Raw genomic sequence first — 12,568 nt, forward strand, 5'->3', positions numbered from 1 at the left:
GACATAGGCCACCTGGACTGGTAGTGGAATCTTACTCAAATACTGGTGAAAGGACTGTATCTTCAATTTATTGTCACAAGACTGTTTTGTGCATTTTAACTGCGTGTTTTATTACCATTCCTTGAGGCATCCAAGCAAAAAAAAAAAAAAACCCCAAAACCCCAAAATTAACATCCCTATTAATGTGGTATTTGTTGAAATATTTATAGTGCTTACAAAATTATTCATATTTTTGTTTATGGGAATGTAAGAACACCAAGCATCTGACTGCAGGAAATTGCTTCATAAGCTATGAAAATGTATTCTAAAAACAGTCACACAAGCTGTGTTAGATATAACAAACTATGAATATTTCTAATAGTTTTATTCGCAATAAAATCCTTTTTGGCAAGTATCAGTGGGATGGTCGAGCTTGCATTTTGCCAATGATTTGATGACTGTCAGAAATAGTCTCAGATCTTTGTTGATACACAGCTTGCCTCTGCATTTCGTCTTCATAGCATAGGGTAGCATATTCTTATTTTGACTAAGCAAACTTCAAATCACTCCTGGCTTAGCTATTCGCTATCCCTGGTGGCAGATTAGGTGATATTTTTCCACAACGTGCTTAAACAAGGAGTTGTTTTGAGTGATTCTTACAGCAAGTTCTCAGGTAACTTTGACCGAAACTTTAAGAGGGGAAGGCTTGAAAGAGCAAGGGCCAAGTCCATGGCTTCCTTCAACAATATTAAAAATAAAAACAATATTCAAATTAGATCCATAGCTGTGCTGAAAATTCATGGATGGCAAAACTGAGGAAGCCATTTTGCCAGGTAGTCTTCAGAGGAGAACTAAAATCTCCAACGGTTTTAGGAAGAGCTCAAAAATGCAAAAGAAGAAAGTGTTAAAAATTGGCTGGAAATTATTTTCTGAGAAATGTCAGCTCAGCCCTGTTTGTTTTTAAGCATCACATGCTCTACCTCAGAATGGCATGCTAATTTTGCACCTCCACTGTTCTCCTAATGGTGCAGCAATAAAACAGCTAGCACATTTTGCAAGGGTAAGCAGGGTCCGGTATGGTCTCAAATTGGAAGGGGGAGGGCTTCCGGTCCAGCGCCAGCGCCGATCGGTGGGGTCTTTGTCTCGCTCCGAGACAGCCCGTCTTTGCTAGAGGAGGGAGGGCAGCGAGAGCAACGCTGCATCCCATAGAACCCCGGGTCGGGCGTCCCGGGGGCAAAACTGCTCGGCAGAGCCCAAAACCGGACTCCCCAACCGTCCGGCTGCCCTGGTAAGAGCGCCGGAGTGAGAAGGGTCGAAGTCGCGGGGGCCATTTTGAGCACCATCGTCGCTCTAGCGGGGAGAAGCTCCGAGCCGGAGGCGGAGAGCGCTGGTTTCTTCCAAAAGAAAGAATTAGAAATTAAGACTGTAAGTAAGCTCTCAAATTTGGATTGTTTTGAATATTAATCTGGACTAATTTGGATTTGGGAGAGAGGGAAATAAAACGGAAGCCACCCCCTCCCACCGGTAGCTAAGGAACAGTAAAATAAATACCCGAAGCCACGAACTGAATGTCTAAAAGGTATCCTCAAAAGACATAAAAGGTCCTCCCCTGGATGCAGGGTAAAAGGGGAGAAGGACGATTCTCTGCAGAACGATGAAAAAGAAAGAGGAAAACCTTTTGTTTCCCCGGGAGCCGGCAGCCCAGACAACCCAGCGAGCTGACGAGGATTTATAAATGAGTTTTACTCTATTTAGACTCTCAAGAAGCTAGAAGTATATGCTTTTGAAATGTTTGAATTGTGAAATGTTGGTTTGGACCTTTGTGAATCTGGAATTGGAAAATGCAACTACTTTGCTGAGACTGGGAAAATAAGCAGCGACCATTTTCCACCCCACACGATAAGCAGTGACCTTGACAAGACGGAACTATGTCAACAAAAAGCTACTCGCCTGAGTTCCAGCGGATTGTTTTGACAGCCATGTGGGAACTAAAAATAGGACTATGCCGAGATGAGATTCAACAGCAAGAACTAAAGCAGCAATTTCAGATGGTGATTGCTGAATATGATTTTTTAGATGATGAGGATATTGAAATGGAAATGGAGGAGGAAGATAGCGACAATGATAGCGACAGCAATTTGGATGATCTGGTCAATGAGGTGGACTCTGACGTGGAGCATAAAGAGAACAACGATGATGACTGGGACAATACAACACAAAATGAAGCACACCACAAGGAAAAAGTTGATATTGCTTTACAAAAAGAGAAGCGGAGTACCCCTCCTTTGAGGAGGGAACGACAGGAACCAATGGAATTACAGATTTCCCACAAGGAGAAGGACATGAATAACTTAAGAAGGGGAGAAACTCAGGGGGGCCCCATGGATATCTGGGGGACAAAACATTGGAAAAAGGGGGTGGGATGAAGGAAAAATGGGAGTGTAATTATTAGGACGGATTATCAAGCGCAAATTAGGATTGTTGATTACGGAACTCGCTGGATTGGAGGGAGGTAGTCGGAATTTGGGGAAGAAAGGTTATATTGGGATTTTTTAGAGTGTAAGAGTTAATTATGGGAAAAGTTAAAATAAAAGAAGTTTAGGGATTTAAAATTTTAAGAAGTCTATTGAGGGGGAAAAAATTAGGCAAGGGAAGAGAAATTGGATAATGAATTATAAGGATTAAGAGATTCAGTGAAAATGGTATTAGCTAAGTTTAAAAATTTTATGAAGAGGAAAAGTAAGTTGTTTATAGATATGGAAACTGTTAAAGAGGATAGTAAAGGGATGAAAACTGGGAAAGGGGGGAGGTAGGGGAAGCCCACAAAATATGGTTTATCAATGTAAATTTGAAAAAGATTGTTTTTATTGTTGTGTTTTGCCTTTTTTCTTTTTTATTATTCTTTTTTTGAATTTTTTTTCTCTTTTTTCTTTTAGTGTAGCTTTTTTCTTTTTGGATTGCTGGGTGGTTGTCTCTCTGCTTTCTGCACCTGGAGTTCTCTGGTGGCAGGGGGGGACTCTGGGGGGGTGGGGGAGGGGGGGGACATAAACTCATCTACAAAATGGAACATCTTCAACTGCCTGCCTGCATGGGATACTCCTGTGGCAGGGGAGAGCCCATGGGAGGGGGGGGTGGAAAGAAGGTGGAAAATTTGTTTATGAAAGTGTTTTTTTTATATATGTTTCTTTTTGTAATCTGTAAAATCAATAAAAATTATATTAAAAAAAAATTGGAAGGGGGACTATGTGTTGAGATTCCTACATTACAAGGGGTTGGATTTAGATGACTCTAGGGCAGGTACCCCCAAACTTCGGCCTTCCAGATGTTTTGGCCTACAACTCCCATGATCCCTAGCTAGCAGGACTAGTGGTTGGGGAAGATGGGAACTGTAGTCCAAAACATCTGGAGGGCCGCAGGTTTGACATGCCTGCTCTAGGGGGTCCTTCCAACTATGATTCATTAAAATTAATGGGGGGGAAAGTGGCAATGAATTTAATAATAATAATAATAATAATAATAATAATAATAATAATAATAACAATAATAATAATAACAACAACAACAACAACACATTTCATCCTTTGTTCCATTTCAGAATGATCTAAGCAGAACTGGTATGTGTCAATTCACAAAAATCAATGCATTGTCACTGCTATCAGTTTTCTTTCCAAGACTAAGCCTTCCACCAGGGAATGTTCATTACCTGTGCCACTGCAGGGTCAAGATTATTCATAATCATGTGCATTATTGCAGCAGCTTGGATGGTTTTGCAGGGATATTCCTGGATGGGGTAAGCCCTGAAATTAAAAATACACCAGTGAGGAAATGAAATAATTATCTTCAACCTTCTACAAGTGCATACTTGGATTTATCACAAGCAAATTGTAATAAAACCAAAATGAGAATAAAATGTTTGATGGGATGGTAAAATCAAAGGCCATTCTTCTTCTTCTTCTTCTCCCCCCCCCTAGAGTGATCAATATTTTCAGAGATTTCTCTGCATATTCAAATTCCTTTGAGTGTCCCTACCAAAATGCACTCCCACTACAAAAGCTAACACTATGCCAAAAATTCATTTCATCTTTTTCCCCCAGCCATGGTCCATCAGTTAATGAGAAAATAAATTGCAACAATTTCTGGGATATTCCTGTGGTCAGGGCACAGGTCTTTGTTTTGCTTACTGTGTTTTCAAGATGGCCACCAAGTTTGTAAGTGTCCTTCTTTTCATTCTACACATTATCTCTCCAGCGGTTTACGTTCTGCAGCCTTTCTGGTGGCACCCTTCCTGAAAACCCATTACATACTTGCCTGGGCTTTCACAAAAAGGCAGGAAGGTGTGTCTCACAGCTATTTTTTTTTTAAAAAAAAGGTGAAGTCTTTTTACTTTTAAAGAATCAGGTAGGTAGCCAGGGGCGTAGGAAGATAGGGGTGGTGGGGGCGGGCCGCCCCGAGCGGCACGATCCCAGGGGCGCCATCACGGCTGCCCACCCTGCCCCCAAAACATGCACCCTGCCCCTGTGCGTGGCACGCCCCACCACAAAACGCACACAAGGTGGCGTCACGCTTGTGGGTGGCATGATGCCCCTCGCTGGCCCGCCCCCACCTCTGTCCAGGGAGAGAGAGCACCGCAGCAGGGAGATCGCGCGTTGGCTGAGCAAGCCCCTGCAGCGCCTAGTGAGGTCTTCGCCGGGCGGCTGCCGGGACCAGCTTGCTCCCTCGGCCAACGAGCACTCTCCCTTCCTGCTGCCACGCGCTCTCCCTAGGTGGAGTTGAGGGACAAGCCAGCGAGGTGACGCTTGCGACGCCCCTCACTGGCCCGCCCCTCGACTCCGTCCAGGGAGAGCACACACTGCAGCAGGAAGGGAGAGCATGTGTTGGCCGAGGGAGCAAGCCAGTCCCGGCAGCTGCCCAGCAAAAACCTCGCTAGGCGCTGCAAGGCTTGCTCAGCCAACGTGCGCTCTCCCTGGACGGAGGCGAGGGGCGTGCCAGTGAGGGGTGCCACTCCGCAGCGTCGTGACGTCACCCCCAGGGGGTGCCTCCGCTTTGACGTTCTGGGTGCCAAAGCAGCTAGCAACGCCCCTGTATGTAGCCGTGTTGGTCTGACACAGTCGAAATAAATAAATAAAATAAAATAATTGTCCAGTAGCACCTTAGAGACCAACTAAGTTTGTTCTGGGTATAAGCTTTTGTGTGTATCTGAAGAAGTGTGCATGCACATGAAAGCTTATACCCAGAACAAACTTAGTTTGGTCTCTAAGGTGCTACTTTTAAAGAAGTTAGTGTCAAAGCATGTTGTTTTTTAAAGTAAAAAAAGGCTTCCCTTAGAAACAAATACCAATAAGTGTGTCGGTCTCAGGCACTCAGTAGCCAGCCTCTCTGGCTTCCCACGCTTGAATTAAAGCCCAATGAAAGACTCAATGAGCCTCTCATGGGGGAGTTTCAGATCAGGAAGTGTGGGTAGCCAGGGAGGATTCAGAGCACTGGAGAAACCATCAGTGGAGAGAGAAATATAAATGCCTTCCTTGGTCACCTCACAACAAGGAGGTAAAACTCCACCCCAAACCCACTGATATTCTTAATAAATTCTAAGCTTCCGTGCAAGTGAAGCAGAAAAATTGAAGCCTCTTTCACAGAGGAAGAAAACTTTTAAGAAATTGGAGGGTGCAGCACTAGCATAAACTGATCAGGTACAAAACGATGTCCATAATTCCCAAGGCTCATAGACCTGGAAGATGTGTATCAATAGTTGTGCTTAATACTTGTAACAGGTCCCATTTCTAGATAAGAACTCCCTTATTTGCATATAGATTTTACATGGATTCTCTCTGTCTCTTCCTCTCTCTGCATATGGAAACTCATTTAAGCTGGGAGAATTAGGGCAGCCAGCTGTGCTCATCAGAAATCCATCAACCCATTTCAAACCCTCCATTTGAACGATATGTGTCTATATAGCTTTAGCAGCTGGACTCACCCCCAAGGACAAATACATATTGGGATGAAAATGAAAGTTTGTAGCCTTTGCAAGGTTAGGAAAACATTTTCGTTTTGTTTTTAAAATACTGGTGTTTTATACCAATGAATGGATTGGAATTAGTGCTGCCTGTCTAATATTATTAGCTGAGTTAGAGATGAACAATATATAAAGCAGGTGGGGGGAATCTTCTCATTCGCTGCTGATACCACCAAGTCAGCTCCCAAGAAGAGGGTGCTGCTGTATGCTGTGCTGCTCTTGGCTGCCCCCAGTGAAGTAGGCCACAAAGAGGTACTACACTGTAACTACAGAACCAGCGATTGCTCAGCAACACAAAGAGCCAACAGGAGTCTGATTAAAGCCACAGACTCTGGCCTACTTCCTTGGTCTGAGCAACACCTTTAGCACAAAGACCAAACTACTGTCAGATTCAGCAATGGGCCAATTTGTCTGCCTGTGTGCCTGCCGGCCGGCCAGCCAGCTTCCTAGCTTGCATTGCCTCCCCTAGCCTGTGTATTTGGTGACAAGTGGCCTTCTGTCTGTTCAGTTTGGTTCTTGGGTTGTGCCTCCACATCAACTCACTCTGACAGAATTTAGGTACAACTCTAAACAAACAAATGGCTTTCACTCCCAACATGCCATTCCACCTAGAGCCTTTACCTCATCTCAATGTGGGGGCAGAACCTGTACATGTAGATATGTCCATAGAGTCTCAGCTCCTTGGCAAATTCTGGCGCCAGGACTTCGTGGAAGTTGGAAGGGAAATAACGCAAGGCGTTCTTCAAAGCCAGCTGCAGAGAGGGGGTGGGGGGGGAGCCAGAAGAAAGTGACCAAGTGGGTGGTTATCACAGCTAATTAAACACATGCATTTTTATCAGCCTGAACGGGAAATGTGCCCAGATGCTGCAAACGTATTCAAGGGCACTGACCGTTATTAAGTATGAGGCTCCAAAAACAAGGTAGCACAGCATTTCGAATGGGATCTTCCCACCCTAACCTTTGCATAAACAAGAGGCTATCCTGGCACAGGCTCTGGGCTGCACCCGTTCTCCAGAGGAGATGGAACAGCAAGCAGAAACAGCTATAGATAACAGACATGCCAGGAACTCCATTGTACCGTTATACCCAAGCACAACATGATGCAGGACACCCCTGACGCCTGTTTGACAGCAGAACTTTGCCAAGTCAGGTTTGCGGCTCCATTGTTGCACTGAAATGGCACAGAAGGTTCAGTGCATGCTAATCTCTAATGGACCAAGATCACCCAGTGCTGTGCCAAAGAAAGCACAAGACTTCTATGCTCAAATGTGCTAGCATTGCCAAATGCTGGGTGGGTGATCTTGTATCTGAAGCAATCAAAACAGTGAGGAGACTGGAACCAAGTTCTATGAGAAACAGTTGCAAGTTGATAAGATTAGCCTAGAGAAGAGAAAATGTCTTCAAATATCTGAGGGCTGTCACACAGAAGATGCAGAATACCTCTTCTCTGTTTTTCCAGAGGGCAGAACTGGAGCAAATGAGTGGAAATTGCAGGAGAGCAGAGTTTAGTTAAACATTAAGAGAAACCTCCTAACAGTAAGAGCTAATTGACAGTCAAATGGACTAGCTCAGGAGACAGTTCATTCGGCAGTCATCTGCCAAGGATGCTGCAATCACATTCTGTGTTGCAGATCCTGCAATGAAGCAGGATTCAGAGTAGATGATCTCCAAGGTCCCTTCCGACTCAACTCCAGCCTGCCACTTTGTGAAGCCTTTTTTTTGCTTTGGACATTTCTGCAGTTGTTGCAGTTTTAATATTTTCCGAGAACCATATACGGTTCATCAAAACGAGCTGTTTGTTACCTTCACCTCAATCTTCAGGGAAGGAGCCAAGTCTGAATATTTTAAAGAAGTAAAATATGCCAGCAGGAACCCCAACAATACTTCAAAGGATAGTTGTTCCTCCAGCAGGCAAATCAGATAAAATAATAATAATAATAATAACAACAACAACAACAATTTATTATTTATACTCCGCCCATCTGGCTGGGTTTCCCCAGCCACTCTGGGCGGCTTCCAACATAAAAAAGAAATAAAATAATCAATTAAAAGCCTCCCTAAACAGGGATAAAATCTTTCCTATCCTCCTCAGTAGGGTCCTCCTCATGTCATTGTCATTAACTCTTTAAAAAACAAAACACCACCATATGGGATATGAAACAAGGAAATGTTTGTTCACTTCTTAAGTGCACTCCCTGCTTTGGAAATTGTGCAGGCTATTAAATGTGTGGGAGCCCCAGCCAACCTGGGTGGAGTAAAAAAAAAAAACTAAAACCATAAAGCAGACCCTTCTATATCCAAACTTCGGTTTTGTAGAAATTTAGTTGCTTCCACTATGAAACTGCTTAAGGGTATAGTGATCTGCTCTTCTTTGTGAAATCAAATAAGCAAGAGGCAGAGAAGTTAGCTGACTTTAGCCTTTGGCTGGCATGGTATACGAGGCCAGGAAGCAGTGGTGAGATCAGGGCTGTACATGCACATTGAATTGGCTCTGCCAGCATATTTGCACAGCCCTGACCTCACCACTGCCTTGCCTCCCACTCCTAAACAGTGACAATGGTGCTGCCAGAACACTATTGCTCCCATATGGGAAGGAAGCTCCACAGATGGCGATGCCTTCAGACTCTTCAAAAATATGATGAGCTAGCGCAGTGTCTCCAAGCTGACAAGATTCAAGCTCAGTTTGAGCAGCATTTTCAATATACTGTTTGCAGCTCTAGGCTCAGTTTTTAGGAAGAATGGGTTACAAATCATAATCTACTATATATTTTGGAAATGGGCTTGTCCATCAGCTCTCTGTTTCCAGGCACCTTTTGAGATATTGCCTCCCAATTTGGCATGACATTTCCTGAGATGGTGGAGTGGTCCTGAACCAGATAATTGATCCTCCAGAGCTGCTATCTTTCCTGGGAGGGAAGTTCCCATTGGCACCAAGTTAGAAGAACACAAGGAGAGCCTTGCTGGACCAAGCCAAAGGCACATTCATTTCAGCATCCTGTTCATATTGTGGCCAACCAAATGCCAAGACCCCCACACAAGAACACTCTTCCCACTTGTGATTCCCCACAACTGCTGTTCAGAGGAATACTGTTTCTGACTGAGGAGATGCTACACATAATGGCCAGTAGCCACTGACAGCCCTATTCTCCATACTGCTCTAAACTACTACTCAAGTAGTGGTAGCAGCCTAGTAGTAGAATAGCCTTTAGAAAGCCAAATCCATTATTTTGGCACACCATGTGGAAACAGGCTCTGATGCATTTCAGACACTGAATGAACCCAATTCCCTAGTTCTTTGTGGCTTAACATCTAGTCATTTGGAATTGACAATGCTGTGCCCTTTTCCAGGTGAAGACTTTTGCATTTGCCGATTCCATTCCCTTCAACCTATTACAGCACAATGACCTTCATGTGCAAACTAACATGGCCATTTGTCCTGATTTACACAACCAAGTACTCCAGACAGCTACATTTTAGAGACAAAAGACTCTTGTCTGCAACTGACAGTTCTAGATGGACTCTACTTACGAGGCTAGCACAAAGAAGATGAAATGTGTTTGTGTTCTACTAACGAAAGTAATTGGATAACGATGGGCTATTTGTTGGGCAAATGTCTTTGTTGAATTGGCAGGTGAAGTCACAAGGTGAAGAGACAGCAACTGGCAGGTGGAATATTAGATGTCAAAGCAACAATCTGGAGAGCTGGTGAGATGCTGAATTTTGACAGGCTGCAAATTGTTCAAATAGGCATTTGCTTTGTGTATTCAAACAAGTTAATTCAGTGTGGCTCCAGTTTTCCATATGCAAACATATGGAATCCCCGTATGGAAACATATGGAATTTCGAATCCCCGTGATGGGGTGAGCTCCCGTTGTTCGGTCCCTGCTCCTGCCAACCTAGCAGTTCAAAAACATGTCTAAGTGCAAGTAGATAAATAGGTACCGCTCTGGCAGGAAGGTAAACAGCATTTCCGTGTGTTGCTCTGGTTCGCCAGAAGTGGCTTAGTCATGCTGGCCACATGACCTGGAAGCTGTATGCCGGCTCCCTCGGCCAGTAAAGCGAGATGAGCGCCACAACCCCAGAGTCATCCGCGACTGGACCTAATGGTCAGGGGTCCCTTTACCTTTACCTTTGTGCATGGCTGCCAAGTCTACTGCTGCCAGGAGGCCAGGTCCACAGTGGCACCTCTCCTCACTGCCATCTCCTGTGTGCAAATGTTTCAAAGCATATCCTTTGGGGGGGGGGCACTGCTCAATAACAGAGCACATGCTTTGCATGCAGTAGGTTCCAGGTTGAATCCCCGGCATCTCCAGGTAAGGGCTGGGATGGAGGACATGCTGCCCGAAACTTCAGAGAGCCACTGCTAAGTCAGTGTAGACCAGAGGTTCCCAAACTGTGGTCAATGGAACACTTCATTTAGGTGGCCTGTCTAGATTTGAAGGCGGGAGATGGCCTATTCAACATTCATATTGATTTTATTTCTTACACTGTATTACAGTTTGAATGCTAAGGAATTCAAATCACAATGCAATGAAACACACTGTGTGGTCCGCCAAGATGCTCAACCATTTCCACGTGCTTCAAGGGGGTGGGGGAGTGTGGGGGCCACTGGTGTAAATGATATTGCCCTAGATGGAGCCATGGTCTGGCTCAGTATAAGGCAGTTTCCTAAGTTCTTATGTGAGGCAAGTTTACTCTTTAACAGGGGCACAATGAAGTGATGCTGGCTATCTATGTAGGGCAGACAAAGGAAACGCAGCAGAGAGTCCCATGGCATTGTAGGGTAGCAGAGTAGTATATTTAACACACATAAAAAATGTTGTTTTTGCTGCATCAGACCAACACAGCAACCCTTCTGTAATTTGCCAAAGGAAGACACTGTGTTTCTTAGGACTGGTAATAGTAAAGCACAGAGACTTCTGCCTCTGGGCAGGGAAAAAGAGGAGACAGAGAATGTTGCGGCTTCAAGTCCCTAGCAGCAAAGGGGCTTTGAAGAAAGAGAAGTCAGGAACCATATATGGAAAGAGCCTTGCAGATATGGTTTGGTTTATCCAAGGAGATTAAAGATGAGATGGTGGAAAGAGCCATGTAGCTCTTCCGAAGGACCCTGAAGCACATGGCTAAAGCTCTCATAAAGGCTTTATATTATTGCCAGAAACAGAGATGCATGAAAACAAAACATGGGAACAGTTTCGGGTTAATACTCCAAATATAAATTGAAAATAAAGCGATGCAGATACATAGGCCTGATCCTCAGCTTATATTAACTGGCATTGTTCCCTCAGTTTTGGAACACTTTACTGTTATACTGCGGATTCTACTTCTAATACTGCTACTACTATTCCAATGAATTATATTATCATGGCTGATATTATTAATAGTCACAGCAACAATAATCATTTATATTAACTGCAAACTTGTTCTCCAAGTGCTGGTCTTGGGATGGAGCAACTGCCCTCTGAGGAAAGGTTACAGCATTTAGGTTTTTTTAGTTTAGAGAAAAGGAAAGTAATGGCTTGTCTACATTTCCACTGTCCCGTGCCTAGAAAGCATGGCTTTTAGCAGTTTTGTCTTTGCCTCACTGCTTCCCCCTGGAAAACCCACTCTTTAGTGCTAAATCAGAGCAGACATCAATCTGGAGAAAACCCAATTGATGTTTGCTCTGATTCAGCAGTAAAGATTGGGTTTTCTTGGGGGAAAGTAGCAGGACAAGCAAAAGTGGTCGAGCCCTAAGAGCCAACACGATAGAAGTTTATAAAATTAGGCATGGCATGGGGAAAGTGGTCTGATGCCAGATCCTATAGAAAGTAGCAAGGCTAACAGGCTGTTGCAGGACCACAGACAGCTCCCAGTGAGCAACTTGCTCCCACAAAAGTTGGGAGCAGACTAAAGCCTTTTAAGCTTCTGTGTCCAGACTCCCTCTTCCAGGCTCCACTGCCTTGTAGACAACTGTCAGTCTTAAAGGGCCAGCTCTCTGGCCTGAAGACAGGCACTCTTGCCCTGTTCCATAGTCTCTCTCCTGGTGTGCTCCCTGCACTGTTGAACCAATGGTGTGTGGTGGGAGGCATCCGGTTCCTATGGGGAAGGTGCCTGCAATGGTCTAGGCTCTGGCTCTATAGGCCCTGGTGGTCTAGGTCTCTAGAAGGTTCTTCTGGAGGCTGCTGTCTAGCGGCCTCAGTTGCAGTGGTCTCCTGATCTCCAGCAGTCAGTTCAAGGCTCCTAATTTGATCTGGCTCCTTATCACATGCCTCTGCAGCCTCTGACTCTGTGCCTGGATTGCTGCTGGATTCAGGGGTCGTGACAATGCAAACTTGGTGCAAAACAATCTAAGGCCAGCTTAACCTTTCCACCCACTGTACCTCTGTCTTGCATGGATTATCTCTCATCTAGTCGGAGGCATTAGGCCTCTAAATACCAGTGTTTGGAAACCACAGGAGGAGAGAGTGCTCTGGTGCTCAGATCCTGCTTGTGGGTTTCCCACAGGCTTCAAGTTGGCCTCCACAAGAACAGGATGCTGGATGAGATGAGCCATTGGTCTGATCCAACTGGCTATTCTAGTGTTCTTACTAAGTTTCAAAA

The 12,568-nt window shown here is 44.6% G+C and overlaps 1 protein-coding gene across 1 annotated transcript in view; it reads right to left on the reverse strand.

Annotated features, from left to right (window-relative positions):
* UROC1 (urocanate hydratase 1) overlaps nucleotides 1-12,568 on the reverse strand; it is a 54,600-nt gene that overhangs the window by 40,252 nt on the left and 1,780 nt on the right. The window contains exons 2-3 of the mRNA XM_060271395.2: nucleotides 6,611-6,741; nucleotides 3,683-3,776 (exon numbers count right to left, since the gene is read on the reverse strand). Coding sequence (XP_060127378.1) covers nucleotides 3,683-3,776; nucleotides 6,611-6,741 — 225 coding nt within the window. The remainder of the gene's footprint in view (nucleotides 1-3,682; nucleotides 3,777-6,610; nucleotides 6,742-12,568) is intronic.

The sequence above is a fragment of the Zootoca vivipara genome, chromosome 2 (assembly GCF_965207765.1).
Source record: "Zootoca vivipara chromosome 2, rZooViv2.hap1.1, whole genome shotgun sequence".
Taxonomy (NCBI): domain Eukaryota; kingdom Metazoa; phylum Chordata; class Lepidosauria; order Squamata; family Lacertidae; genus Zootoca; species Zootoca vivipara.